The sequence below is a fragment of the Petromyzon marinus genome, chromosome 36, assembly GCF_048934315.1.
Source record: "Petromyzon marinus isolate PM22_M1 ecotype Great Lakes invasive population chromosome 36, UKy_Petmar_22M1.pri1.0, whole genome shotgun sequence".
NCBI lineage: Eukaryota > Metazoa > Chordata > Hyperoartia > Petromyzontiformes > Petromyzontidae > Petromyzon > Petromyzon marinus.
The window spans coordinates 7,076,702-7,102,878 of record NC_133702.1 but is presented as its reverse complement, the minus strand read 5'-3'; the positions used below and the strand labels follow the sequence as shown (position 1 = coordinate 7,102,878).

Genomic DNA, 26,177 nt, shown 5'->3' with positions numbered 1-26,177 from the left:
TTTTCAAATGTTCTTGCTGTGGTTTTCACACCTGATGATGATTGCTTGTGTTGCAGTCGAAACGTCGTGATAATTTTATTGTTTTATATTTTTATTATTTTATTGTTTCCCTTCTACGTGACTTTACCGAAAGAACCAAGAATATGAATCACTGCAGTCACGAAAGCTTTAAATCAAAATCGTAACACTTGTTTTTATTGCCAAAAAAGGGTAAAACCTATTCTCATGTTCTTATAAAAGTATTCTGATTAATTGGAGTGCGATGACACACCTAACCCTGACTTTAGTTTGTTTTTTTTATTTACAAAGTTTGAAAGTGGGTGTTTTACAGCTCGATTGATAATTTGCTCCCGCTGTTGCCTGTCAACCCAGTCGCCCTTAACAGAGCCGCGTAACTCAATTTGGCTTTAACTTGGGGCAATAAACTTTTGACTTCTGGCACAGCCTAGGTGCGTATGTGAGATAAGAGTATATATGTCTACGAGATAACCTGTGCTTTGTTTGCTTATTACACAGAGGCTGGAGTGCTTTTCGCACACGCTATCGTCCGTTGTTTAAACACTTAAGATAACCAGCGTCGTACACCGAATTACGTCTTCTTATAATGAATACAGTAAAACCTTGGATTGCGAGTAACTTGGTCTGCGAGTGTTTTGCAAGACGAGCAATATTTTAAAATAAATATTAATTTTATAAACGAGCGAGGGTCTTGCAATACTAGTAAGTACGTGTACACGCTTTGTCTGCCGAGTGTCACGTGATCACAACTGATATACGTTGTGCTTTGATATACGAGTGCTTTGGATTACAAACACGTTTCCGTAACGAATTATGCTCGCAAATCCAAGGTTTTACTGTATTTTATTCAAATTCATCAGCTCGCATTACGAATCGTTCGAATAGGCGAGTCGTCACCGCACAAAGCGAACTCGCATACATGTCAACCCCTTGTCAGTGCCGACCTTATTGGTCACCCTTACACATCTCAGCGTTCATCCTACAAAGTCCCATCACAAGGGAGAAACACAAATAGACAATCATGTTTTTTTTGTCCGTATTGAAACGGCTGTACGCACGCAGTATGGACCTGAAAACTCAATTTCCTTGTACAACCCATACGGGGTAAAACCGTATGGGTTGACAGCTATGAGTAATTCATATTCTTAGTTTTTTCGGTAAAGTCACGTTGAAGAGAAACAACAAAATAACAAAATATATATAAAACAATAAAAAATTCTCACGACGTTTCGACCATAACTCAAACGGTCATCATCGTTTACCTTACAATACAAGAAGAGCCTTATACAAACGTGAGCGACCGGGGCTAACTTGTGTTAAAGACATGTTTAGAAGCTTAAAGCAATCATTGCAGTAGTACAGTACAAATGCAGTTGTACAGTACAAGAGGTTGGGGGGGGGTGAACCGCAAGAAACCTGCACGTGGCCATTACCCCCCCCCGCCGCCTACGTCAAAGGCGACCCGGCCGGCGGAGGTGACGTCACCATGCACGTCAAACACCGGCTAGGCCGACGTCACCGGGGCAACGGCTTCGAACGCCTGTCAGCCAACGCGCGAATGACGTCACCGCGCACGGTGGGGGGGGGCGTGTTGACGTCACCGAGCACGATGGTGGTGGGGGGGGTGCTGACGTCGCTGCGTCCCTCGCCCGCTCGCCCTTGTCGAGGCGAGCGTCGTTATAGCGTGAGAGAGGGGGGGGGGGTGACGAAACGACCCCGCCCCCACACCCCCCGCCCCCCACACTCCCCACCCCCCCACCCCCTCCCCGCCGCGCTCGCGCCGATGGCGGCTCCCGTCGGTCGTTTCGTCTCGCTGAGGTGACGCTGCCCTCCGTAAGATCTCCTCAAAATCTTCGGGCCAAAAAAACAAAACACCCCCGCGCGCGGGGAAGCGATGACTCGCCTGCGAGGTAGGCTTGCGAGCTCGGACACACCCGCCGCGCGTAGAGAGACAGGGAAAAAAACAAAGAACGGTGGTGTGAGGGTTAGCGCGTTCGAGGGGCCGAGTTTGAGGGCCCCTCGACCGCCAAGGTGCCGTCGCCGTCGCCGCCGCTGCTGCTGCTTCTTCTCCGAACCGTGGTCGGGAATCGAACCCGGCTTTTATGTGTTTAAGCGCTATTGCGGCTCCCAGCAACAATTAAAAGGACGAGAGCTCGTCCTTTTAATTGTACGGCCCCGTTAATGGGGTGCTTGGGTGGAAGGCCTCCCCTCCCCACCACCTCCTCGGCGTCGTCGTCGTTCGGAAAATGGGGGGGGTGGTGTGGGTTTTGTTTTGTCCATACTTCACCACGCCAGCAGCAGCAGCAGTGGTCAGTGCGGATTGGTGAAGGGAGAGAAAGGCGCCCGGACCGGTTCAGGTATCACTCGCCACTGCCGCTAAGCCCCCCTTGACCGGGAATCGAACTCGTGTGTGGAGGCGAACAACTGCGCCACCGTCGCTCCACGCCAACGTTGACCGTGTTAGACGGGGCAGCAGTCGGCCCCCTTTTGTTACTCCACTGCTGGATGATGTCCTCCCCCGCGCCGCGTCTTTCGTTTGACCATACCTCACCACGCCGGGCGATGTTGTCAGTAGGAGGAGGGAGGGCGCTCATTGTTTTACACCGCAACACACTGGGTTCGTGTTTCAATCGCCTATCGCACGGCCATTATCTTGTGCCTCTCAATGGCCATAACAACAAGTTGGGTGACGACTCGGCGTACGCGTGAACGGCTATCATTTTGTCAAATCAATTGCCGTGTGCGTGTCGTGTAGGTCATTTGACCATACTTCACAATGTTGGTGGTGTTTTCTTGAATGTGGGATGTTGCCGTACACACGATCCGAATGGGATCCACACGTCGCAACCTTTGTTGACGTTTAAAGCTATCTCTGTATCCGCCTTTTCAAGACGTACGCGGTTGATCTCATCAAATCTCAGCAGCTAATCGGGGATGATATTGGATAATAACAGTGTCCAGGATGGGCGGTCAGCATGCATGAAAACAGGCGTTATAGGTTGCTGCGACGCTCAGTCGTGAGCAGCAGAGGGCAGTGTGATAAAAAAATATATATTAATATACGGTACTACGTGGCCACTTGTATTCTGCCCACTTGCAACAACCCATACTGACCTGTATGGTGAAATAAAACTATATGACCCGCACGGCGTTGGCTTGCCCGTATCCAGCCAGGAGCGGATTGACGAATGGCTGTAACATGTACACAAGGTGATCAAAGTCGTTGTTGTTACAGGGCTGTGTCAAAATCTCATCTGTTTGAAGCAACTTGCTCCGCGGGATTTTGGGTTTTTTTTTGTGGGGGGTTGTGGAAAGGCTTTGATGAGATTCTAGAATAAAATGTGCTGCTCACAACCAAACGAGTTGGATGGACCCAATCGCCCCCTCTCGTTTGTAACCCTTGTTATTGTTACCTTATCGGGTCATCTACGAGGACTTTATAACTACGTAGAGTTTCTGCATTTTAAAAAAAATATATGATATGAACATATGCTCCATTTTGTTATTTGACTGAGGGTCGTTGAGGATTATTTGACGATACTTGACGCTGGTCAATGCCGATTCGTAAATGTGGGAGCATAGATATTGCAGCATAATACTGTACAATAGAGCAAAGCATTCTGCTGCACTTCACTCTGCTGACAACATAGCCTTCCGCAGGAGTCTACAACACCTATCAACAATCCAAGCATTACCAAGGTTGAATTTTGCTTAGCTTCTCAGGTTTGTTGAAATCAGGCATTGCAGGTGGTTTTTGGCATTTGCTAACAATGTTAGTTACTTGAAGGGTGGAGCAGAGGTGAGCACATGGCATTATTAAACTTGATGACTTGGGTTCTATTCCCAGCCATGACTAACAGGGGCGAGTGATAACTGAACCAATCCTGGGAGCCCCTTCACCAACCTACACGAACCAGAGGAGTGAAGCATGGTCAAGCAGTGATCATGACTGATGCTGTAGAGAAGCTTTCTTCTAGAAATATTGAAAGTCTTACTTGAGTCTTAAAGACCATTCAAGAGAGTCCTTTTGCTTTCATATGTTTGGCCTATTTATATAAAGTAGTGTTTTGCAGGTGATGGTAAATCTAGAGTACCAGGCGAAAACCAACACAAAGGGATAACACTCAAAGGTCCACCACAAAGATGCGTTCATGACCCCACTAGGTCTTTATGTTTTGATAGTTTTGCAATAACACAGTCACAATGTCCTCTTCTTAATCTTGATGTACTTGGGTCCTTGACAGCCACTGCATTGTAGATGTGCTTTGGAAATTGACAAATAATTTGTCGAGGTTATAAAAGATTCAGCCTCGAAAAAAAGCTACAGTGACGTTGAGTCTTCAGTAAACACAAATGATCAAGCAATAAAAAACAGGTATATTTTATATTTATGTAGACTCGTTTTATTTGCCGATTATCAGTTCACCCAGAGTGCACCAGATCTCATCATATTTTCGAAATTCGGCAGTGTTGATGCAGGATAGTGCTTGGATGGGCTATTGGTCATGCATAACAAGCATTATAGGCTATGGTGCTACTTTGTAAAGAGCCTAGAGCAGTATAGTTAATTTTTTTACTTCCACCAACCCACATTATCAACTAATCCTCATAACCCGCATAATGTAGGGAAATCCTTATCAAGCAGTGCGTTTACAAAGGGATGTATAGTATAGGTACATATTTGTGTATTTAATTATCACCTTCCAGGCAAACAAAATAGCTGCACGAATCCGAAATAGTTTAATGAAATGGCTGGGTGTATACAAAAATCTGTACAATCAATCCACATTGCTTAAAAATACTTACCCAAGCCAAATTGCCACTTGTGCTGAGCTGGCTCACCGCTTTTGGCCAAACTGTCGCCAAGTATTACTTTGTAATAAGGACACATTGGTATGCACAGCGAGGTGTACTGGGGACATAAAGGGATACGTGCATTGTTAGGGCAGCTGTACAGTAATCACAGGTGATTAGTACCTTCCTACTTCATTAGGGTTTACCTTCATGGCCTTCCTGCCATGAATCTCAATGCCCCTGTTTCGTAGTGACAAATTGGCATGTTCTGTTTACGTGACAACCCTTATTAGTTGGCTGTGTCGGGTGGTGGTGGGTTTTAACGACACGTATATTTACGCGATCTAATCCAAAAAAAACTCTATTATGGATGATATTGGTCGCGAAAGCCTACGTGTTAAACTCACTAAACTCGGTTGAGAAGCTCTGATATTTTTCTTTCTGCTGTTACGGAAAATCCAGTCCACCTGTATTGGGCTCCCCGTTACCCCAGCGAAATGGCTGATCTTTTTTTCTTCCTTGGGCATTAGCTGGATTGACAGTTTGAATAAGAGAGCACATAAAATGTTGAGTTCTGCAGTGCTATTTTTGAGCACGCCACGATTTCATGACCATGGCTAACAATAGTCTCCCACTGGTTCTGCAGTTGGCAGTTGCAGTGCCAAAGAACGTTCACCAGAGAGAGAGCGGAAATTTTCTGCGTGCACTTTTTCCTCATTACGTTGTTTTGAGTAGCCAGGTGTGTAAATGTATCCACACGTGCATGCTAATCCAGAGCACAGTATGGTCCCGCGGCCAAAAGGGATGATTACACTGGAAAATCTCGCTCCCTTGTGTACACAGCTCACAAACCTGCCTGTGCCCCCTGCCAGGACCAATTTTCAAATACTGTATAAAATTACCTCTTGAATTATACGACTTGTGCATTGTGTGATTATTTCACTCGCTCATATTAGTTGCTGCACTGCATACGCATGTACATATTTACGTGCAGAATTTGTTTTTCGTGTAATATACTAATGTAAAATAACGCGTACTACTTTTAGCCGCTTAGCACACGAATTAAAGTTAATTAAATACAACTAGTTGTTTCGCTATGCACTTAAGGTTAGAGCGAAACGTTTAATGCTTGTCAGCATTTAAAATGCAGAAAATAACCCTCATCACATGGCCTTTCTAGCGTGCAACTCACCGACAAACAACAATTCTCCACAATGTACAATAAGTGGCTATAGTTAAGGATTAAATGCTATTACAGGAATTACCCTGATTCGTAAAAAAAAAAAAGTCACAAGATGTGCCTTTGAAAGTAAAAATGCATGAGGGTAGCCAGTGGCTTAGACAACAAGCAATTAATTAATCAGGGCCGTGTATTCTGATAGTCTTGTTTGCTCACGCAATGACCAATGCCTTATTGCTTGTGCCCTCCTGTTTTATACACAATTTCCAAATATTCCCCCCCCCCCAAAAGCTGACACCCAAAATAAACAAAGCCATTGGAATTAGCTTTGCCTGGAAGGGTAATGTATCAGCAAATATGATATTTGACCTTTGGCAATTTTGTGCAGACGCATTGAAACATTGCAAACAGTTGAAGGGGAGGTGCCTGCTCATGGAACCCTGTTTCTGGAAATGTCAAAACACGTCCAACAATTGTTCACTGTAAGACATCCCCATCACCCGGCAGTGTATGTCACTTTTAGAAGCCAGCAGGGTCACCTTTTCCCATCTGCACATCATCTGAGGGCTGCACTTCAAGAGTATGGCAGTGCATTGTTGTCTGGTTGTTTCAGCGACTGCCAGTGTTCAACATGATCAGCGTTTTGTTCCTTTTCGTATGCTGGCAGTAGGGAGTCCTTAATTTACATACTGACATGCTGCCGAGTTATTCCTTGAATAGCTTTCCTTGTGCGTACTGGATGTGATTAAGAAATACAAGCAAATACTGCAGTAGTGCAGTTTATGCACCTTACATAAATAACACAGCCTGGACCTTTTCACTTTAAGCAGAGACTTTCTGTCTAAAAGTGAGATAAAATGACTGGACCATTGATATTTTACTTCATTCTAAGAAATATATATTTGAAAACGAGTTTTCTTTCGTTTTCCTTGGTTGAAATGTTCGTCCGTAGAACTTGCATGTAATTGTACAGTACCTTATACATGCTCATTTTACACACCCAGAGGAAAACATCACTCAACAACTGTGCATGCAATACAGTATGTGCCGTTTTTTTCACATTTGTGCAATGCCATGCGAGGTAAAACACCCTAAAGAAATATTCGGCAAGGGTCAAAGCCCGGCAGGACCATTAATATTCAAGCCATTGCATGCTAGCTCATGCACTTCAACATTCACTTTGCCTACATTTGAAATTATCTTACATTTGCCTTTGAATCCGATAAGCTATGAAGCTCTTTTTTTCACAGATGTACAATAGAGGCAGGTCAGCAAGACCGACACAATCATAAATTCAGCAGGTACAGCTACAGCTTCTTGGTCCAGGAGTGGTTTACGGCTTTGTTTTTTTTTTGCTATATTTTACTCTGTGCTGTCAGTGTTATATGATGAGACAAGGTAATGGACTGCTCTGAGGTCTTCGAATTGAGTATTTTCAGGAAGCTTGATCAAATAAAACTCTTCTTTGGTTCTTTCGGTAAAGTCACGTAGAATGAGAATAAAATAATAAAATAAAACAATACAATTCTCACGACGTTGCGGCCACAACACAAGTGGCCTTCTTCAACAACATGTCGGGACGACAGAGCTAGTTCTGTCGTCCCGACAGGTTGTTCCTTTCACCTGAAGAAGGCCACTTGTGTTGCGGCCGCAACGTCGTGAGAATTTTATTGTTTTATTTTATTATTTTATTCTCATTCTACGTGACTTTACCGAAAGAACCAAAGAAGATGAATCCTTGCAGTCACGAAATTTTTAAATCAAATAGAACTCCTTCAAAGATCCTTTTAAGGGACCTCATCCACACTAGGGGGTACACTTTTCCATGCCTCCCTGCTGCGCAGAAATATTCATCGCATGGCACTCAGGCTGATATTTTAAATAATCACAGCTGCAATGTAGCCGAATGTATTGAAAAATCAATTCATGCTATCTTTTTGGCGCAATCATTGGTGGTCAGGCTGAAACCATCGATTGACTACGCTGAGAACCCAGTGTTTATTTTTAAATTACGGGCAAACGAAAACTAGGTTCGCGCTTAGGATCTCAGGGGTGCTGGATCAGTGCTGACCCTTGAGCCACCTGGTATGTTTACACTGCTTGAGGTTAAACAGCAGGTGCACCTTGGTGTATAAACAAAGAACGCAGTTCTAGATAATCAAATCATACGCTATGAGATGTACATTAATGCAGGTATGCAAAGTTTGCAGTTTAGGTCCAAAGCTGAGTTAAAAATGGGGGCAACTATAAATGCAACCCATCAGCTAAATAGCCCCCGATTCATACCCTCATTGGTATGTCACCTTTCAACCTTTGGCATCGTGTTGGCTAAAGTGTAGGGTTTAATATTAAATCCGTCCATGTGACAGAAGCCTTCATTAATTGCTGAAGGCCTGAGAAACACAGAGGTTGTGTTCTGTGTGCAGACTGTTGGTTCCCACAATCTTCCTAGCCTCGAAGTCCCTTTGTGTGGCTGAAACCGGAAGTGAAGGTAAGTACGCGGTAATGCTCTGCTCGCCTTTGTGGGAATTTTTTTCATGGTACTATATCTTTTTTACAACATTAACCATGCCTTTTCTTTTGGTTCTTTCTCTTCAGTGAAATCCTGAAGAGAAGAAGGAAACCACGAGTTGGGAGGGAGAGCAGATACCCTCACGGTACATATGGTTGCATATGCAAATCAAAGCATTTGTGTTTTGGCCCTATCTCAATATTGTTTTAATTGTATGTCAAGATAGCAGACATGAAACTTGAAGTGTCTCCATATTGGAGATAAAAAAAAAACTTAAATGGTTATACACTTCTCAAATCTCTCTCATTGATAATACTTAAGTATTTCGTAAAGATTTACTCATTCATCATCCTTATCAAATGATGGTAACTATTTAGCAATACCACAGGACCTTTTTTATGTCTGATTTATTTATGTGATCATTACATGTTTATTACAGTTGGCACCAGTTGAGTGATATTAAAATCTCAGCGTGACTTTCATGCGCCCTGTAATTTTACATTCGTATAAGTTCATGAATGAAAAATAAATAAGTTTGCCTATATTTAAGCTAGGTATGTAACAATGCATTGATTCAGTGATTAAAATAGATTTTCATGTTCATGATACACAATTTCTACGTGTATCATTTGATAATTATGTAATTTATATGCAAATTACATGTTCATGTTACAAAACTCAACAGACGAGAAAAAAAACAACAAAAAGCAATTAACAAGATTTTTTAAAATGAAAAATCAACAAAAATTGACCACCCCCCCACCCTCCCAAATTGAAACAAATGTTATCAGATACCTGCTGGGAGAGGGGTATGAGTACATTGCTCTTGTAAATGTGTCATGGGAGAATATACATTGAGCCGTGACCTCAACTCAGTGTTATCAACAATATCTCCACCTGCATGTCGTGAGCAACCCGACCCTAGGCTAAAAACTCTCCCCCCACCTCCTTCCGTCCATGGCACGCCGCTGGTCCGTGGCAGATGGCGTCGTCTCGCGCTGGGTGCACGAAACGGCACGATGTGGGCACGGACAAGCCAGACGACGTCGGCCTGGCGGAGCTGGGCCCGCTGCTGGTGACCACAGGGCAAGCCACGTGCTCTGTGAGTCCTGCGCGTGCCATCGCTCACACCGTGCGTGGCTGGTGGGGTCAAGGTTCCACGGTTTATTTGTGCGTTTGCGGGTGTCGCCGGTCAAGGTCGGCTGCCGTCTTGCACCCCGCACCTCTTGCATAACAGTGTCACAGCTTGTTTTTGCTTTTGTCAGTTGTTTACGCCTCGTGATGACACTTGCCAGCGGCTTTAATTTCAAGCCTACTAGTTCAAAATTGGCCACGAACGATGTTCATCCATCACTGGTCGCACGTAGACTGCACTAATTGAGTACTAGAAGATATTTTTTTAAAATCTGGCAACACTTAATATTCTACCACCAAAGGTATTTAGTAAGGTCTGCCCTGCCTTCTGATAGGAAAAGTCTCCCCACCACTGCTGTAGCAGTACATGATTTTTTAATAATATATTTTTCTTAAATCTTGACTTAAAGCTTTCGTGATTGCAGGAATTTATCCTCTTTGGGTCTTTCGGTAAGTCACGGAGATCGAAAAATTATAATTTAAAAAAATCACGACGTTTCGATCTCAAAAGCAAGCAGTCGTCCTCAGGTGAAAAATACGATTGCTTGTGTTGCGATCGAAACGTCATGATTTTTTTTATTATTTTTCTATCTACGTGACTTCACCAAAATACCCAAATAGTATATTTTTTTCAAGTTTAGAAACGGTTTAGCAAAAGGGTTAATTTCAGACAGGTTTGAACCTATTTAACACTGATAGGAATACCAGTTGTATGCTTGGGTTGTAAGGTGATCAGTGATAGTACTTAAGAAATGGACACTTGGATTTATCTGGGGAGATATTCTCAAGAGCATTTTTTTTGGAATTCGGTAACAAAAGAACTATTTCAAGAGCCGCAATGCATGTGAATACATAGACATTACGTCACAAAGCAGTCTGTAAAGAGCCGCATGTGGCTCCGGAGCCGCAGATTGCCGACCGCCGATATAGGGCTTTATTATTGACGCTATGGTGAAGTTTGCTGTTAAAGGTTAATTGAAAAGCCTTCGCTATGCACTCGTCTGTGTCATAGCTGCCATTAGTTTTTTGCTGCTGCCAACTCAGTTCACCATTCTACTTCTGACCCATGCTCGTTTACATCTGTCTGGATTTTCGTACACTTTGTTAAAAAGTTGGTGTTCCCCATTGATTTTGCAATTCATCATCACACACTTTATCGGTGGTATTGCAACACATAATAGTACTTTTGTACTTGTGTATTACACTGAAGATGACAGGGACCCTGCTGAGGTTGAAATGTCCGTGAATAAAATATATTCTGGTATGTGTAAGCCCCTGCAGTGTTGTATGCAATTGTAGTGTGTTTTTTTGGAATAAGAATTTCTGTCAGGATTTTTTTTAGTATAATGCCAGTGGGCTTTGTAAATGTTAAGGTTAATGCACCCCCAAAAGGATTTGGTCCAAACGCAGCATGTTCAGAGCAAGTCTAAAGTTGGCATCTTTAATTTTCCTTATCATGTAATTGTTGACAGCCTTCAAAGGTTTTTCATTCACTATATATTTCACAAACATTAAAATTGCATTGCCTTTTTAGCCTAATTTCCTTGCGTGGTCTGTAAATATGACCTCATGAATTGGCGGCATTTATACACACGTCTTATGGTGATTTATGATAAAATTGCTGGCAAGCCGTGGTTAGCAATTTTAAATTTTCTCGAGCACATTCACATATCGACTGGTGGTTACGGTAAACACTGGTCCTGAATTCAGCACTTGGCACCAAAGTGGCCATTGTGTTATCACGTAGCCATTAACCCAATTTCACCTCTTAGAGTTAGAATTTTTTCCACCAGTGCATAATTACACCTTAGTTACTTGATCTATAGTTGGTTTTAGACAAGGAGCTATTTGGCTGAAAAACCTAAAATTTTGCCTAGACTGCACTTTTGGCCATTTGAGAGGTTGGATAAGCTAATTAATGCAATTCTGGACATGAGGGACATTCTTGTTTTTCCCAGAAAGTCGGGTGCTAAAGCTCGTATACATTTTTACAAAATCTGCCGGCCATAGGGATTTTTTTCTGGAGCCACCGTGGTTTCTAGCCAACTTGATAATGTTGATGGCTGTGCCAGGATTTGGACGACTTGTATGTCATGGTAAATTTCGAATGTCCTTGCGGATTCGCATGAGCCGTGTTGTTGCTCAAAGATGCCTAGAAAATCGTTCAGTGAACATTTATTCGTCAAAGGCTTTAGTGTGATACACATCGGAGCAAAGCTTGTACCATTTTGCCTTGTAAAAGGGATGACCAGGGACGACCATTTGGCTTTAAGGTTGCCTACTGCCTTCGACCCAACCTTAGAGGCTTCTGATTTACTCTACAGTGAAACAGCCATTTCTAAATGTGTCGGCTGAGTGGGCTGAATTTGGTGAACAATTGCAAAAAGATCCAATTTAATCCCCTCCACTAGTGGTGTTGTCTTAATTATCGAGAAATCTTAGTCTGAACATGTTCACTTTATCATATACTGAAAGCAGGTGGAACTGATCATTCAAGTCAGAAGCTCGTCGTGCCAATACCACCATATCAAAAGCACTGGGAATATGTGCAACCATATATGATTAAACAAGGTACACAAGTGAGATCTGTTCTTGAAAATATGCGGGAAAGTGGAATTCGCTAATTCACACCTGTTCGGCACAAGTACCCCTCATCCATGATGCAATGTTGCCAAATTGCAAATAGTCAAAGAAAAAGGTGCGAAAAGTTAAACTTAATAATCACATTTGCTGAATAAAAATCTGGGAATTAAGAGTTTTTACTGTATTTAACTTAGTTTCCTCCTAGTTTGGTTTATACCAGAATTCAGAATTAAAAACATTGCTTTGATTTGACATGCAACAAATGCTCTTCGTTTTCATATAAAACGTGTACCCCGAGCATACCTCTAGTGTCGGATAAGGGCCAATTTCTGATACAAGGTAGTGCACTGATAGCTGTGAGCTTCCAATGGAAACGTCTTCATCTCATGACTAACAGCACACATGGAATGTCAGTCATTTGTCTTGCGGGTAGATCATAAGATATTTGTCCACAGTTTCTGGCTGTAGTGTCCCAGCATCGCATATATCTGTGTAGGTTAGTGCCAGTTTTCCTCTGTTTCTCTTCCCACGTGACAGCCTCCGCATTAGCAGTTTCATGACTTTTCATCATGCCTTCTACAGTACAGCGCAGTGAACCTGAGCCTCTTGTCCTCCAGTCTCTTAGTCAGTTGTCAGTCTTGATGTGGTTCTTCTAGATGATGTTGGGTGCAACCCAGAGTGAGCCTGTTTTAAGCTGTTCCTGGGCAGCTGTAAATTGCTTTTGCTTCCAACTTAGAGGATTGCAATAGCAACCCCATTGTAAGCCATGATCAATCCACTGCTGGGTTAAGGCCATCTATGGCCACCACCATCTCTCGTGGTCCCACAGCACAACAATCCATCTTGCACCCTGCGGTGGACATGCTCTTGGCACGTTCCCCACCTTGGCCACCACACCGTCATTAGTCTCAACCACTAGCCTTCGTCCTTGCTGGTGATGTGTCCTACTGATGCCTTCTTACTTTACCTAACAGTCAATATGTTGTGCTGTCCCTGTGCAGGTGCGGGAAGTGGACCAGGTCCATGCGGACAGAGAGAGGGATGAGGATGGCCCTGAGCCCCTGAGGGTCATTACGCTGCCGCTTCAAGCCCACCACGCCATGGAGAAGATGGAGGAGTTTGTTTGCAAGGTTGACCATTGTAGCTGTATCATATTCATCATGCCCGGGGGTGTCCTACTGACCCTGTAGCCCAGGGACAGGTTTCGCCATTTCTGACTAAGGTTTCTTTGAGCTTGCACCTCAGTTTTAATGTTGACTGTTGCCGCGGTGGCGAGATGATAACTGCCTTTCCAGGTATACAGGAGGTCGTTGATTCGATCCTGACCCTGATGCCTGTACGTTTGGAATTAGCGTTTTCTCCCTGTGGTCGCGTGGATTTTTCTCTGCGTCCTCCGGTTTTTCCCTCCACATTTAGAAACATGCATTTCAAGTATTTGGCTGCTATAAATTTCCACATGATAAGCCACTTCGTTGGGTTATCATTTGTACAAGGTCGCTTCTGAAAAAGAGCTATATATAGTTCAGTGGGCATTACCTGGAATCAAAATGACCAAATTGAACAAAAATGTACTGTCTGAAATTTTTGTTGTAAGAAGTGGGTTTTTGACATTGGAAAACAGTTAATTTACCATGCTGCACATTCATCCTTTATTTAATGCAAGTGTTATTCTACATAGCTCCAGAGCTTGTAATGATTTATATTATGTTCAGTCATAATATTTATTGAAAAAATCAATACCACATTTCTAGTTATTATTTGATTTCCTTTTAAGTTTCGTGTTCATCGAGTATAAAACTGTACGCAGTCTAAAAAATTGAAACCGCTGCCCTTTTTTTTCATAACTGATTGGTTTTTAATATAATGTCAAATCTCGTGGAAAAAAGTGCAGTTTTACAGAATATACCGGTATTAGTTTTATGGCTCAGGCAGACCAGGCTGCATTGTAGAGTGTTCTGGGTTCACAGTTACATTCTTGGTTGGCTGTGTGCGGCGGTGAATTGTGACTGTTAAGGGACACTCAAGTTCAGCTCACACGGTCTGCGCAGCATCGTCCAACATAACAATGCTTCTCGTACAGTTAGTGGGTCTGTGTTTACAGGATGTTTTGTCGACGGTGTTATTGACTGTTGGGAAGATTCATATTTGTACGCTCACTGCAAATGTAAGGATGCATTCTGTCCATAATTATACAAAATTCTCACAATTTCAGGGCCACATTTCGGTTCATGAATGTATTCCCTTTTGGTAAATATAGAATTTATAGTGGTATAAATTTGTGTATGTGTACAGCTATTTGACAATCCACTGCTAAATTATGGCCCTCACGCTGCCGTGTGTGTTATGCGAGTTTATTTTTACCCTACTTCAGACTCAACAGTGTGGGTTGGTAAAGGCGGGGAACATAGATGTGGAGCATAGAAAAATAATAGTGTTTTTCTGCAGTGTCCTCTTGCGCATTAAGTTTCCCAACACATACGAATGGGAAATATCACACGTAGTTTGAAACGTATGTTGAGCATAACACTTTTTGCTTTTGTTAAATGTTTATTGAATCCCCACTGCTAATCTGTTCAACACTATGTTATTACTTGATTATATAACTTGGCTATCCATGCCTGGGTTAGATAAGTGCCCCGGTTAAACCATAGAATTTCACTGGGAACCCATGTATCTGAACCGACCGCAAAGTGAGAAATACATTCTGCGCCAATAGCCTAAGGCATGTATGCTAACCAGAAATCCTCTTGTGTCTTGATTTCGGTCGCCAAACCTGCTCTGTTGCCTCTCGCGCTCATGGCGTGATATGAAATAACACAGCTGCCAGCGATCGGCGTGTGCACGGAAGTTTAGTGGCAGTCAGATGCGTGAACTCGCACCGGTGTTTTTATCACGCGCAGGTGTGGCAGGGCCGCTGGCGAGTGATCCCGCACGATGTGCTGCCCAGCTGGCTGCAGGACAATGAGTTCCTGCTGCAGGGGCACCGTCCCCCCATGCCGTCCTTCCGTGCCTGCTTCCGCAGCATCTTTCGTCTCCACACGGAGACCGGCAACATATGGACGCATCTAATAGGTTTGCCGTGTTTGCACATTGCTAAATCTGTTCCTTCCGTTTTGTGATGACAGTTGCGGAAGAGCTCATTATGTTCAGGTGTTCGTTTGGTACGCATCCGTCATCTGTGCCATTGGCCATGATCTATCCCCTGCTGGATGCAGGCATCCCTAGGCCGTGGCCATCTCTCACGGTCATGCAATGTAACAATCCGTCTAGCTCCTGCACGCGAACAGATTTCATAGCTCCATTGCCATGGTGGACATCCTCTCAGGCACGTTTCCTCCTTTGACTTTCACACTGTTATCAACGTCTTACTATCTTTCCCCCAATTGGATGCACTTTGAACTCTAGATATTTCTTGTGCTACTCTGGGAGCAGTAGTGGTTTTTATTTGTGAAGTGTATATGCAAAGTGCTGTATCAATTACTGTTTCCCATGAAAATAACTTGAAGCACTTGAATATACCCTTGCTTGTTTTCTGCAGCCTGTGTGCATAGTTTGTGAAATAACATTGATTCTTATTGCATTGTTTCACATTGTGCTTGTAATGAAACATCACGGTTGGCATAGAATTCCTTTGTTTTTAGATTTGAGAGTTCAATTTAAGGCAATATTAGTGAGCATTCATTCCACTTCAGCCTTTACACCACTTTTATTCTATCTAGAATTCACTCAACCTCAATCACAGTTTTGCTCTGCTGTTCGTCACTATTTGACAATTGCAAATGTTTTTAATTGTTTGAAACTATTACTTGATACTCATAACTGTCCTATTTTCAAATGATGTTTTCTGCCTTGTTGTTCTTTACATATTGCAAAATGCTGTTTTGCCTTACTAATTTAAAGAGTAATATACCTCTAGACTCAATGGGCGATTACCTGGTTAAAAAATTAAGCATATCCATCTCTCATCTAATTTTAGCTTGCGTTTCTGCTTTTTTGTGGCGCAGGCTTTTTCCTATTTGTCGTCCTGGCCGTCATATATCTGTTCCGGCCAAACATGAGCTTCGTAGCTCCTCTGCAGGAAAAGGTTGTGTTTGGCGTTTTCTTCATGGGCGCTATCCTCTGCCTGTGCTTCTCCTGGCTCTTCCACACCGTCTACTGTCATTCCGAGAAGGTCTCCCGCACCTTCTCCAAGTAAGTTCACGAGCCACGCTCTACCGGCAGGGCGCCGTCGGGTGCATTAAGTTACGTAGTTTGTTTTGAGAAATCACGCAGTCGGTTTGGGTGGCGCATGGTGTTTCTTGTTCATTTCCTGTGTCAATATCAACACTGCATACAAAGTAAGTTTACAACACGATCGTATATTGTAGGATGTGCATTGGTCAAACAGGAATTTTAAAAAGTTTACAAATCAGTGAGCTATCATTTTACGCTGATATTACTTAATTGTTTTGTTTTTCAATACCCATCGAGTAGCACTTGGGTAAAGTCTTGCTCCCAAAAGATGCTCTATAAGTAACGATGGTGTCGCAGTTGATAAAACTACTCTTATAATACAATTTTGATTTATAGAACGTGCTTTTAGAGTGTTATAGTGGTTGGTGCACTGAACTGTAAATCCAGTGACCTGAGTTGGACCACAAAAGCTGATGTTAGTGACGAGATATATCTTAGCCGGTCCTGGCTACCACCCTTCAACCATCCTCATTGAACTGGCATGGTGATTTGCCTTCAAACGTTTTCCATGACTCAAATGCGTGGAAGGGCCTTCATCCAGCAGTGACTTGCATCCAGTGATCAAAAGGAGATGATTGTATGTTAAAGCTGAGATTCATATCATTCATTGAGTCATGGGCAACATTTGACCAGCTGCTGTTTAAAAACATCCAACGCCTAATGCCATCTCATGGTTCCCTTTTGCCACTACACAATTGTTTAAAAAATGTCCCATGTCATAGGAAATTGTTCTTGATTATCGCGTACCATATTTACCACTCTAATTCCTTGGGCCTTTCTGTGTTGTAATTAAGGGCCAATCCCCAAAACGTCATATATGTTTTTTAAGCCAATGCTAATTGACGAATGTGTTGCGTTTTTTTATTTACTGACATGTGTGTGTTTTGCCTACACTGCTGTTTTCATCAAACAAATCGTTTTAAACATCCACCATATATCTAAAGGACCTCCTAATTCTACAAATTTGCAGTCGCAACCTCAGAAGTTAACTCCCTGCTGTAACAAATACCAGCTATTAAAACTATGTTTAGCAATATCTCTGTCCACGCTGCTGCCCCATGTTACTGCAGTGTTAGTGGAATGCTCGTCTGCTGTTACTTTTCACCTTCTCATGATGGTTATTTTGTTCGCTCAATTCATTTTGCTTTGCCTCGCGCTCACCTCCTCTTTAACAAGAATATGGCGGTTTATTTTAGAATATGCCAGTTTATTTTGTTCATATTGTTCGTCTTTGTTCATTGAGCACAATTTTTTCCCTGCACCTCTGACGTACTCTGTTTCATTGCCGCCTGCTTTGCTGTACGATATCACTTCGATGACGATGTTATTGTTGTTCCGAATCTGTGCCGACGCGCACGACAGTGTATCTTTTGCGAACTGGCAGGGCAACTGGCCAAACGGGACTTTCTGCATAACAAATGAACGTTGATTGATTGCTATCGCAGATTGGACTACTCGGGCATCGCTCTGCTCATAATGGGCAGCTTTGTGCCATGGCTCTACTACTCCTTCTACTGCAACCCGCAGCCACGGCTCATCTACCTGGTGACCATCTGCGTGCTCGGCATAGCGGCCATCGTTGTATCTCAGTGGGAGCGCTTCTCTACGCCACAGTATCGCGTGCTCCGTGCCGGTATGTGCAGTTGCGGCTGGTGTCTTGGCTATTCTGTCCCAGTCCCCCTCCATTCACACATTGCCCAAAAATATACGGTTTATATCAAACAGAAGCTCGTGACCCCCGGTTGTAGCATCGCAAGCACATCTAGTTTTTAAAAAATATCGTTATTTTTTAAGATTCCAGTTTCAACACAGCAGGGAAGGTTGCCGTGAGACACCGGCACATACTAGAACATGACCCCTGCGTTTGATGAGGTATTATTGTCCTCTGCTGTTGTCTACCTTATTCAGTCTGCACTTAGGAGTATAGTGAAGCATGGCCAAATAGCCCACATCCATGACTCAATGCATAAGGGAGTCTGTCATACAGTAGTGGATTGACAGGTTGTATATGTACCACGCATCTTCAAGGAATTTTCAAAATTTTGCACAAAGCATCCGTATTAATCATAGTTGACAAGCAAAACAAATTCAGTAAAAGTACAATTGAAATAAGAAAACATAAAATACAAAAAAACCCTAACTTGTCAGCGGTGCAAACACCATCCTCGGCCTACCAGCCTGATTGTTTTGTTTCATCCATGTTTTCTTCAACAACCGCACTGCAGCCTAAAGCACCTCTTTCTGCTTGTTTCCTGGTACTGCTCGACTTGGGAGTTCCCTCCCACATCTCTATTCCCAAGCTCTTTCCCAACCTCAATTCAAGAAACGTATTTACTCTTTTCCAGTACACATTACATTGTGCTTTAGGTTGCTGTCTGCTTGGATTTTTGGCCTTTGGGTCTGTGCTCGACAACCGTGATAAAACAAAAACAACTACACCCTGTCAATGTGCATTGCCCGTCGCTTGTATTCCACGCCGCTTGTATTCCACGCAGCCGTATTCCTGAGCTTGGGCTTCAGTGGGATCGTGCCAACCGTGCACTTCATGGTGGTGGAGGGCTTCATGAGGGCGACGACGGCCGGGCAGACAGGCTGGCTCTTCCTCATGGGGCTCCTGTACAGCATGGGCGCCGCGCTGTATGCTGCACGCATCCCCGAGAGGTTCTTCCCGGGCATGTGCGACATCTGGGTAATTATTCAAATCGCAGTAAATGAGCCACAGGTTGTCGTCGCACCTGCCGCCTAGGTGTGGTTTTCAGCCGCTTGTGATGTGGTCGGTGGATGGCGTGTTCTGCTGCAGCTGGTGCTGCAGCTGCTGTTGCTGCAGCTCTTGAATGACGTTGTAGACTTTGTGTGTTGAAGCACATCATTGTGGTTCTGTGACCCACTTTAAAGCCTGACTTGTTGTAGCTTTGATAGGGTTGCTTTGAACTGTTTAATACACACATGCGTGTGTGTTACGCAGTGTGGTTTTTTTTCGTTTAACCGTTGCCTCAATCCAACCGGCGATTAAGTGGTCGCGATGCAGTTGGTCACAATGGAGTGTCTGTGTGTGGTATAAATGAAATGTTCAAATGCACCTTGCATTATTTAAAGTCTTTTCATTCTGTGTATAACTCAAGAACTAAAAGTGGAGGATGAGAAATACACAACAAATTTGCCCAAGAAAACTTGTATAATTAAATTTGTTTATTGAGACATTGCAAACCTTTAACACGTAGGCTTTCGCGACCAATATCCATAATAGTTTTTTTGGGTTAGGTCACGTAAGTATATAATTGTGTCGTTAAAACCCGCCACCACCCGACACAGCCAACTAGTAAGGGTTGTCACGTAAACATGGCATGTTCTGTTAACGTGACAACCCTTACTAGTTGGCTGTTTCGGGTGGTGGCGGGTTTTAACGACATATATTTACGCGATCTAACCCAAAAAACCTCTTATTGATTTAAAACCTTATCGAACAGGCTAACATGTTAAATGGAGCAATTGATTAGTTGTGAATGCACCTATTGATAGATGGCTCATTCATAGGATCAAGAAAACTAGTGAACATGATCAAATATATATAAAGTATAATGTAAAGCGGTCAAATTAATTAAATGGTTGCCCAAAACTTGGTGGAAAAGAATAGTGCTAAATGCATACGTATTTTTTGGCCAAGATCATGATGTTACATACCATGTACGCGCCCTAGCCATCATTGTGTGACATCTCGTTATGCCGTTCAGAAGATAGTGCTATTATCAAAGAAAAACCTCTTGAGAACAAATACACGTTGCACAGTTACAGAATCCATGCATGTGCACGATTGTTCTCTTGAATTTTAAAAGGGAAGACCTCTACATGGCATCACCTGATGTAGCCCCCTTCACCCCACGTCTCTCTGCAGTTCCACTCGCACCAGATCTTCCACGTACTGGTGGTGGCTGCGGCGTGCGTTCACTTCCACGGCGTGTCGAAGCTGCAGGAGTTCCGTTACAGTGTGGGAGGAGGCTGCACGTCCGATACTCTCCTGTGAGTCACGCCTGGAGAGGTCGGCGCATTCCCAGGAGGCGTGCCACTCCGACCCAGCTCGGCGTAAATTCCCCGCGAGAGGCAAGCGGCTGGCGCACACGCGCGCTCCGTTCTGTGTGATGACTCTGAGCAGAGCTGTAGGGGTTTTCCTGTTCCCGCTAGGACCTCGATTGGCGAGCGTTGAAGCAATGCAGCCAGGGAATATTTGGGCATCGTATTCGATCGGAAAGTTATTTTTGGCAATACTGGATGACAAAGGCCACACAAAAGATATGAAAACTGCACAAATGTTTAATGTCACTTTATATAAGGTTACATGGGGAGTATGCAGACATGAATACAAATAAAATGATGCCCAAATGTGTCCCCTGGTTTATTTTACATTCGCGAGGGGGCTTGCTTTAAGGTTTATTTTTCAAGTGATGGGCCCTGATTTTGACACACCTTGCCTCTATTTGTTGATGGCAATGTGGCAGGAAAGTCCCTGTTCACTTATTGGGAGCACAGGTTTACACAGGAGGCCCTCTAGCACCCAGACATAGTCCTGCTCTCTATCTCCACCGGACTCCAGTTAACAATAACCCAGTTTACATATTAGAAATTAGTGTGCATACAAGTTGGCTTGCAAATCTGACCCTTGTAATGCTGGCTTTTTGTAGGGCCGCCTCAGTGGAGACTTGCTCTACGGTAAAGCTGCTGAGCATGCTGTGGGTTGACATACTCGCCCAGCCACTTGCCTTCACGTCGAGTTTTATCGTCAATTATTCTGTCCCCCTATGCACCCCATTTGCTGTTAATATGTGCAATCACGTTTACCCAAATGTTAAAGGTCTATTCAGTGATACGATCCGAAAACAGGGATATCATGTATCTACTAAATACAATGAAATAATATTTTATATATAAAAGTTAAATGTTCAAAAAAGGTTTCATTATGAAGTAACTCAAATTATGTAAGCGTGATAACTTTTTTTTAAGCAAAAACTGAAATGATAAAAAAGTAAGATCTACAGTTCAACATTTTATTAGCAAGCAATAACAGTACTTACACAATTTTTACCATTAGTCATGGATGTTTTTTCTGTTAAAATTTCGGCTTAGAAGCATTGAAGAGTGCATTTCTCTCTCTTTTGAAATGGGATGTATTTTTGATGCCGTATCACTGATAGCACCAGTAATGTTTGTGGGAAGCTTGAATATACGTGGTGTCTGATGTGCCCTCACACTGGTTTCAAACTTGACAAAGGCCATGCTCGGAGACCTGGCCATGTGATTAGTGACGCCGACACAAACCGGCTTTTATTGCTGCTTGCGATCATGGTGCTCAAGAAATGTCCTCGTCAACGTTATGAGTAACACTTGCCACCGGAGACACCTCGCACGCGCCACCATGTCCTTTTATGGTCGGATAATTTAACCTTGCCACAGTGCACCTGCATTGAACATAACGGAACCGTTCTCCGACTGCTTTTACATTGAATACATGTCTCATTTGCGAGATAATCTTAGGCGCAGCATTTCTGTCCACAATACAACTGCTCAAACACGTCTTGGAACAAAAACTAAAAATTGTGCGTGCGAGCGTTTATATATGTTAACGTTGCATTTACCTTGCTAGCTTATGCAACCGGGTTGTCCCTTGTGATACCAACAAATGTCCTTGAGTAAACATACTTAATAAATAAACAAACTGAGATTAGCATTTGTCAAAGGGCAGCTGATGACCTTTCCACATCGCACAGTGTTGTGCCACTTAATTGGTGCCCCGCTCACATACCAGTCAGAGGAGAGTGCTCCCCCTTGACATCGGAGTTTTGTGGCCTCATGCTGTGCCACTCTGGTCACATGGTTGCATGTGGGAAAATCGAATGGCTCTGCGTCCCCAGCACGGGCTATTGAAGGCTTCCTACGTTCGGTTAGTAGTACTGAACGAATCATGAGCGAGGTTTGCACAGCTTGGCCCATTCACCGGCTCTGCCATCCTCACAACTGCCCGCCTGTAGTAATACGCTTTTTGGACAAATCTAGACGTGCAAAGTTCAAGTGCGAGTTTCTTGCATGATCTTTTTCTCAGGGTTAAAGGTAGACATCCATTTGTTTTTGATAGGCTTATTCACATCCATCAAGCTCTCTGCTTTGCTCTGTGCTTGCAGTGCCATTCTGCTTGCCATTTTGTTTCTCTCAAGAACGGATAAATCTTTTTATCGACTCGCAATCACGAACACAACAGAGGGTGAACAAACTCGCGCGCGGGGAAACGTGAACGGAAGCCGCACCCTCTGGGTTATTCTCTCCCTTAACAGGGGCCGATTGGGGTCCATCGGGTTATTTTCCCTACAAACGGCAGTAGGGTCAGAGAACGGGAGACGCAATAACTGACTTTAAAGTGTGCCGCATGCGTGACACAAGTCCTTTTCACTCGGTCGCTCAGCACCTCCCCCTCTGCATGCCGGCATCAGCTTAGCCATACAAACGTCCGTCACTTCCTTTTCCCCTGTTGCTCCAGTGCTTTGACGTGGAAAGGAAAATTGGGGCCAACTCATCTCACCTTAGGCCTAAAATGAAAGCGTATCTTATCAAAAGCTCTTGTCACGTCGCACATCACTCCGAACGCTGTCTTAGCACCGCCCTTTGAATGCTTTGTGTCATTTTCCAAGTTGAAGAGCCAATAGGAAGCAGCCATCACGGCGCGATGGTTTGCTTGCAAAGCCCATCCACGGCACAGGACGCACACCCATGTGGTGCTCGTAAAACAGCTTTTCCAAGCTTCCGCGTACGTCACCACGCCGTCGTATGATAGCACTTAACTCCACGCCGCACCTTTACCCCTGCTGTCGCAGCTGAAGTGCAAAGCTAATGGATTATTCGTTAAGGCTCCCTTGAATTGCAGCCAGACAAAATCACGTCATGGCAAACAAACATGACTGACCCATCCCGACTGCATGTAAATCTTACTTTTCTTCCCCAGTGGTATTGTACGGGTTTACCTGTCACACATTGCTCAAAGTTACCATACAGATTGTGTACTGGGGTAATCGTTTCAAGTGATTTATCAAGAAATATACATAGTGTGTACTGGATTGTTTTTACATTACATTTAGTGCTGGCAACAGGGTACAACCATGCTTGCCCTGAGATATTACCTCTGCTGCATTATTTGAACACCCCAATGAAGGGCCTATTAATAGGAAGCTGAAATGGTCAGCAAGCATTTTCATCTTCCAAGTTCTCCACTTCCAAACAGATTTCAATGTCTGAGTTGCAGCATGGCATTTATTTGACGTTGGGGCATGGGCTCTTGTAATTTCACAGCTGCTGTTGCTTCTGATTGAAGCACTGTTGGGGGTAAGGCACCCTGGGGGTACTTTTTCATATGGCTTTGCCTAGCAGTGTGGCATTTTTCCATGGGATAGTGAAATGTGCCTCAGGGACCTTCATGGATGCCGTGGTTGGTATTGGCAAAGGTGTCTGGCAGCCATGCTGCTGTTCTCGCCTGGTACGATGCATAGGTAATGGCAGCAAGTCCTTGCCCTCCCCATCGGCACAACGCGTTAAGGATGGTCAGAATGGGATTTGGCAGCCTCAATTAAAACTCGTGTGTTTGAAAATAGCAGCCGCCTGCCAATCGTCATGCCCAATTATCTTGAGCAATGCATCACACAGCAGGCAGTTGTCAAGAGAACGCTTCCAAGCAAGTCCCTATTTATACTGCCTTTCTCATCCAGCAGCATGTTTGCTTTGCTTACGCCCTGGCATGCACAACAAAAACGCCAGTGTCTGCTGGCTGCCCCCGATCATCAGCTCCCGTTCCTGCCGGCGACTGGAGCATTGAAGCTTGCGCACGCAACTGCATGCATGCACACGACTCCTGTGCCGCACTTCGCCGCACTGCCGGGGTCATGTGAGAAAGCAGCCAGCTGGGCAGCGATTCTTCCTAACACAAGGCCAACGCAGTGGCCGAATGCAGGACAGGTGGAAGGGGGGGGGCGGGCTTCGTTTAAACAAAAAAAAAGTGGGGGCGCCACTGCCCGCCGCGAGCCACTCCCTTGACGGGCGTCCGTTCGAGAGCCGGGACGTCTGAGATAGACGCGTGGGATGATGAAGGTGCACTCAGTGATGCAGATCAGGGAGCAAGCTTTGTTTTGAGTCTCCGATGCGCTACGTTTGTCTGAAAGTCTCCATTGTCGCGAAACCGTTTAGAGCAACGTTTATTCTTGTGGTGCTGAATGAAACTTCTTACGTGCTTTTGGCAAAGTACCATTAGGGTCTGCCGATTTAACGTTCATCGTCTCGCAAACAACAAACATCGCAATTGTGATGAATGAACATTGAACACTACTATCGCGAAATCCAAAGTTAATTTGAACCTATACTTTGTGGTGCAGCCTTTGAGCAGTGGACCTGTTGTAGGTGTTGTCAAAACTATGGAGAGATTTTAATTTTTTTTCAGCATAATTGTGTCGTTATATTGCAAAAAATGCTTTGTAAATAAATATATTTTTAGACTGCATTTGAAGAAAGTTGGTATCACAGAGTGCACCTCTTAAGCGGAAGAGTGATGGTCATTTGTCTGCACGTTGTGGAAATGTTGACACTGTACTGAAAGCCACCATGACGTTAACGCACAAGCCGTGCCTTTCAGGACTCTAACCAATTCATCCAACCCATCTGGTGCTGTCGATCAGCTAATTGGTTCCCAGACGGCAGGGCTAAAGCTTAACGCTAAGGTGGAGAAGAATAAAGAGCTCTAGCCACACTCAACTTCATCTAAATATCATTCAGGCCAGAGCACCACACTGCCTTAATGTTATGGCTGGAACAGTATGGGAAGTAATTCCCAGTGCTTGTCTAATAATTTTTGTTTTTCCCCAAGAAAAGAGCATTTCCAGCCCCTCCAAAGCTTTTAAAACAAAATTGGGTTTCTAATGTTACAGCAAAGAAAATTTGCACTAATATGCGTATATCCTTGCCGAAACTTACTTATGTTTGTCATGTGTAAATGTGATGAAGAGTCTTGGCTATTTATGTTTTAACTTCGTGTCTCGTTTGGGTTTTCCCCTTTAGTTTAATTCTGAATTAACCATCTTGGACACTGTATAATTTGCATGCTAATCTTAACTGTTATTTTGTCATATTGCATTTACTATAGTTTATATTTTTTGCCAATGACATGCTTGCCGTATTTAAAACAATGAAATATATAGTGTGTTGACATTTATATCTTGTTTCATGTGTTTTAAGCACCTGTAAATTAGCCTGTTGGCCTGTCTACTTCATGACCTTTTTCCATGTTGTACATTGGATATTTTCAATAAAGAATAGTACTGTAATAAAGGATGGAGAAAACAAACCATTTAAACTTTTGTTGAAACTTTACGCAACATTGTGCACCTATTCACAGGGTTGGGTAATATTTTCTTACCTGCGTATTTTTTTTGCAAAACTTTATTCCAAGAAAAATGGACGGTTGTTTAATGGCAGTAAATGTCATGCAAAGAACGTTTTTACGTGTAAAATTATTACAAAAAGGGAATATGTACAATAAAAAAAATCTCAGCTGGGATGAAACGTATAATATTTGGGGGCAGCAGTACGTTACGCATGTCTCAATGTTACAGGGTGGACGGCAAGTCCCTATACTCCGTAAATATAAATATATTTCCAATTGCTAATAAGAGAATGGTGTAGCGAGTTTTTTTGCCCACT

General features: G+C 43.5%; 1 protein-coding gene across 1 annotated transcript; it reads left to right on the top strand.

Moving 5' to 3' along the window:
• The first annotated feature begins 1,773 nt into the window (after positions 1-1,773).
• Positions 1,774-25,821, top strand: LOC116949351 (adiponectin receptor protein 1-like). The gene is made up of 9 exons (XM_032966561.2): positions 1,774-1,928; positions 8,591-8,649; positions 9,487-9,606; positions 13,223-13,351; positions 15,122-15,293; positions 16,226-16,412; positions 17,900-18,087; positions 18,950-19,143; positions 20,347-25,821. Exons 3-9 carry the CDS (start codon positions 9,487-9,489, stop codon positions 20,473-20,475), a joined length of 1,119 nt encoding a protein of 372 aa, XP_032822452.1. The 5' UTR covers positions 1,774-1,928; positions 8,591-8,649; the 3' UTR covers positions 20,476-25,821.
• Positions 25,822-26,177: the final 356 nt, after the last annotated feature.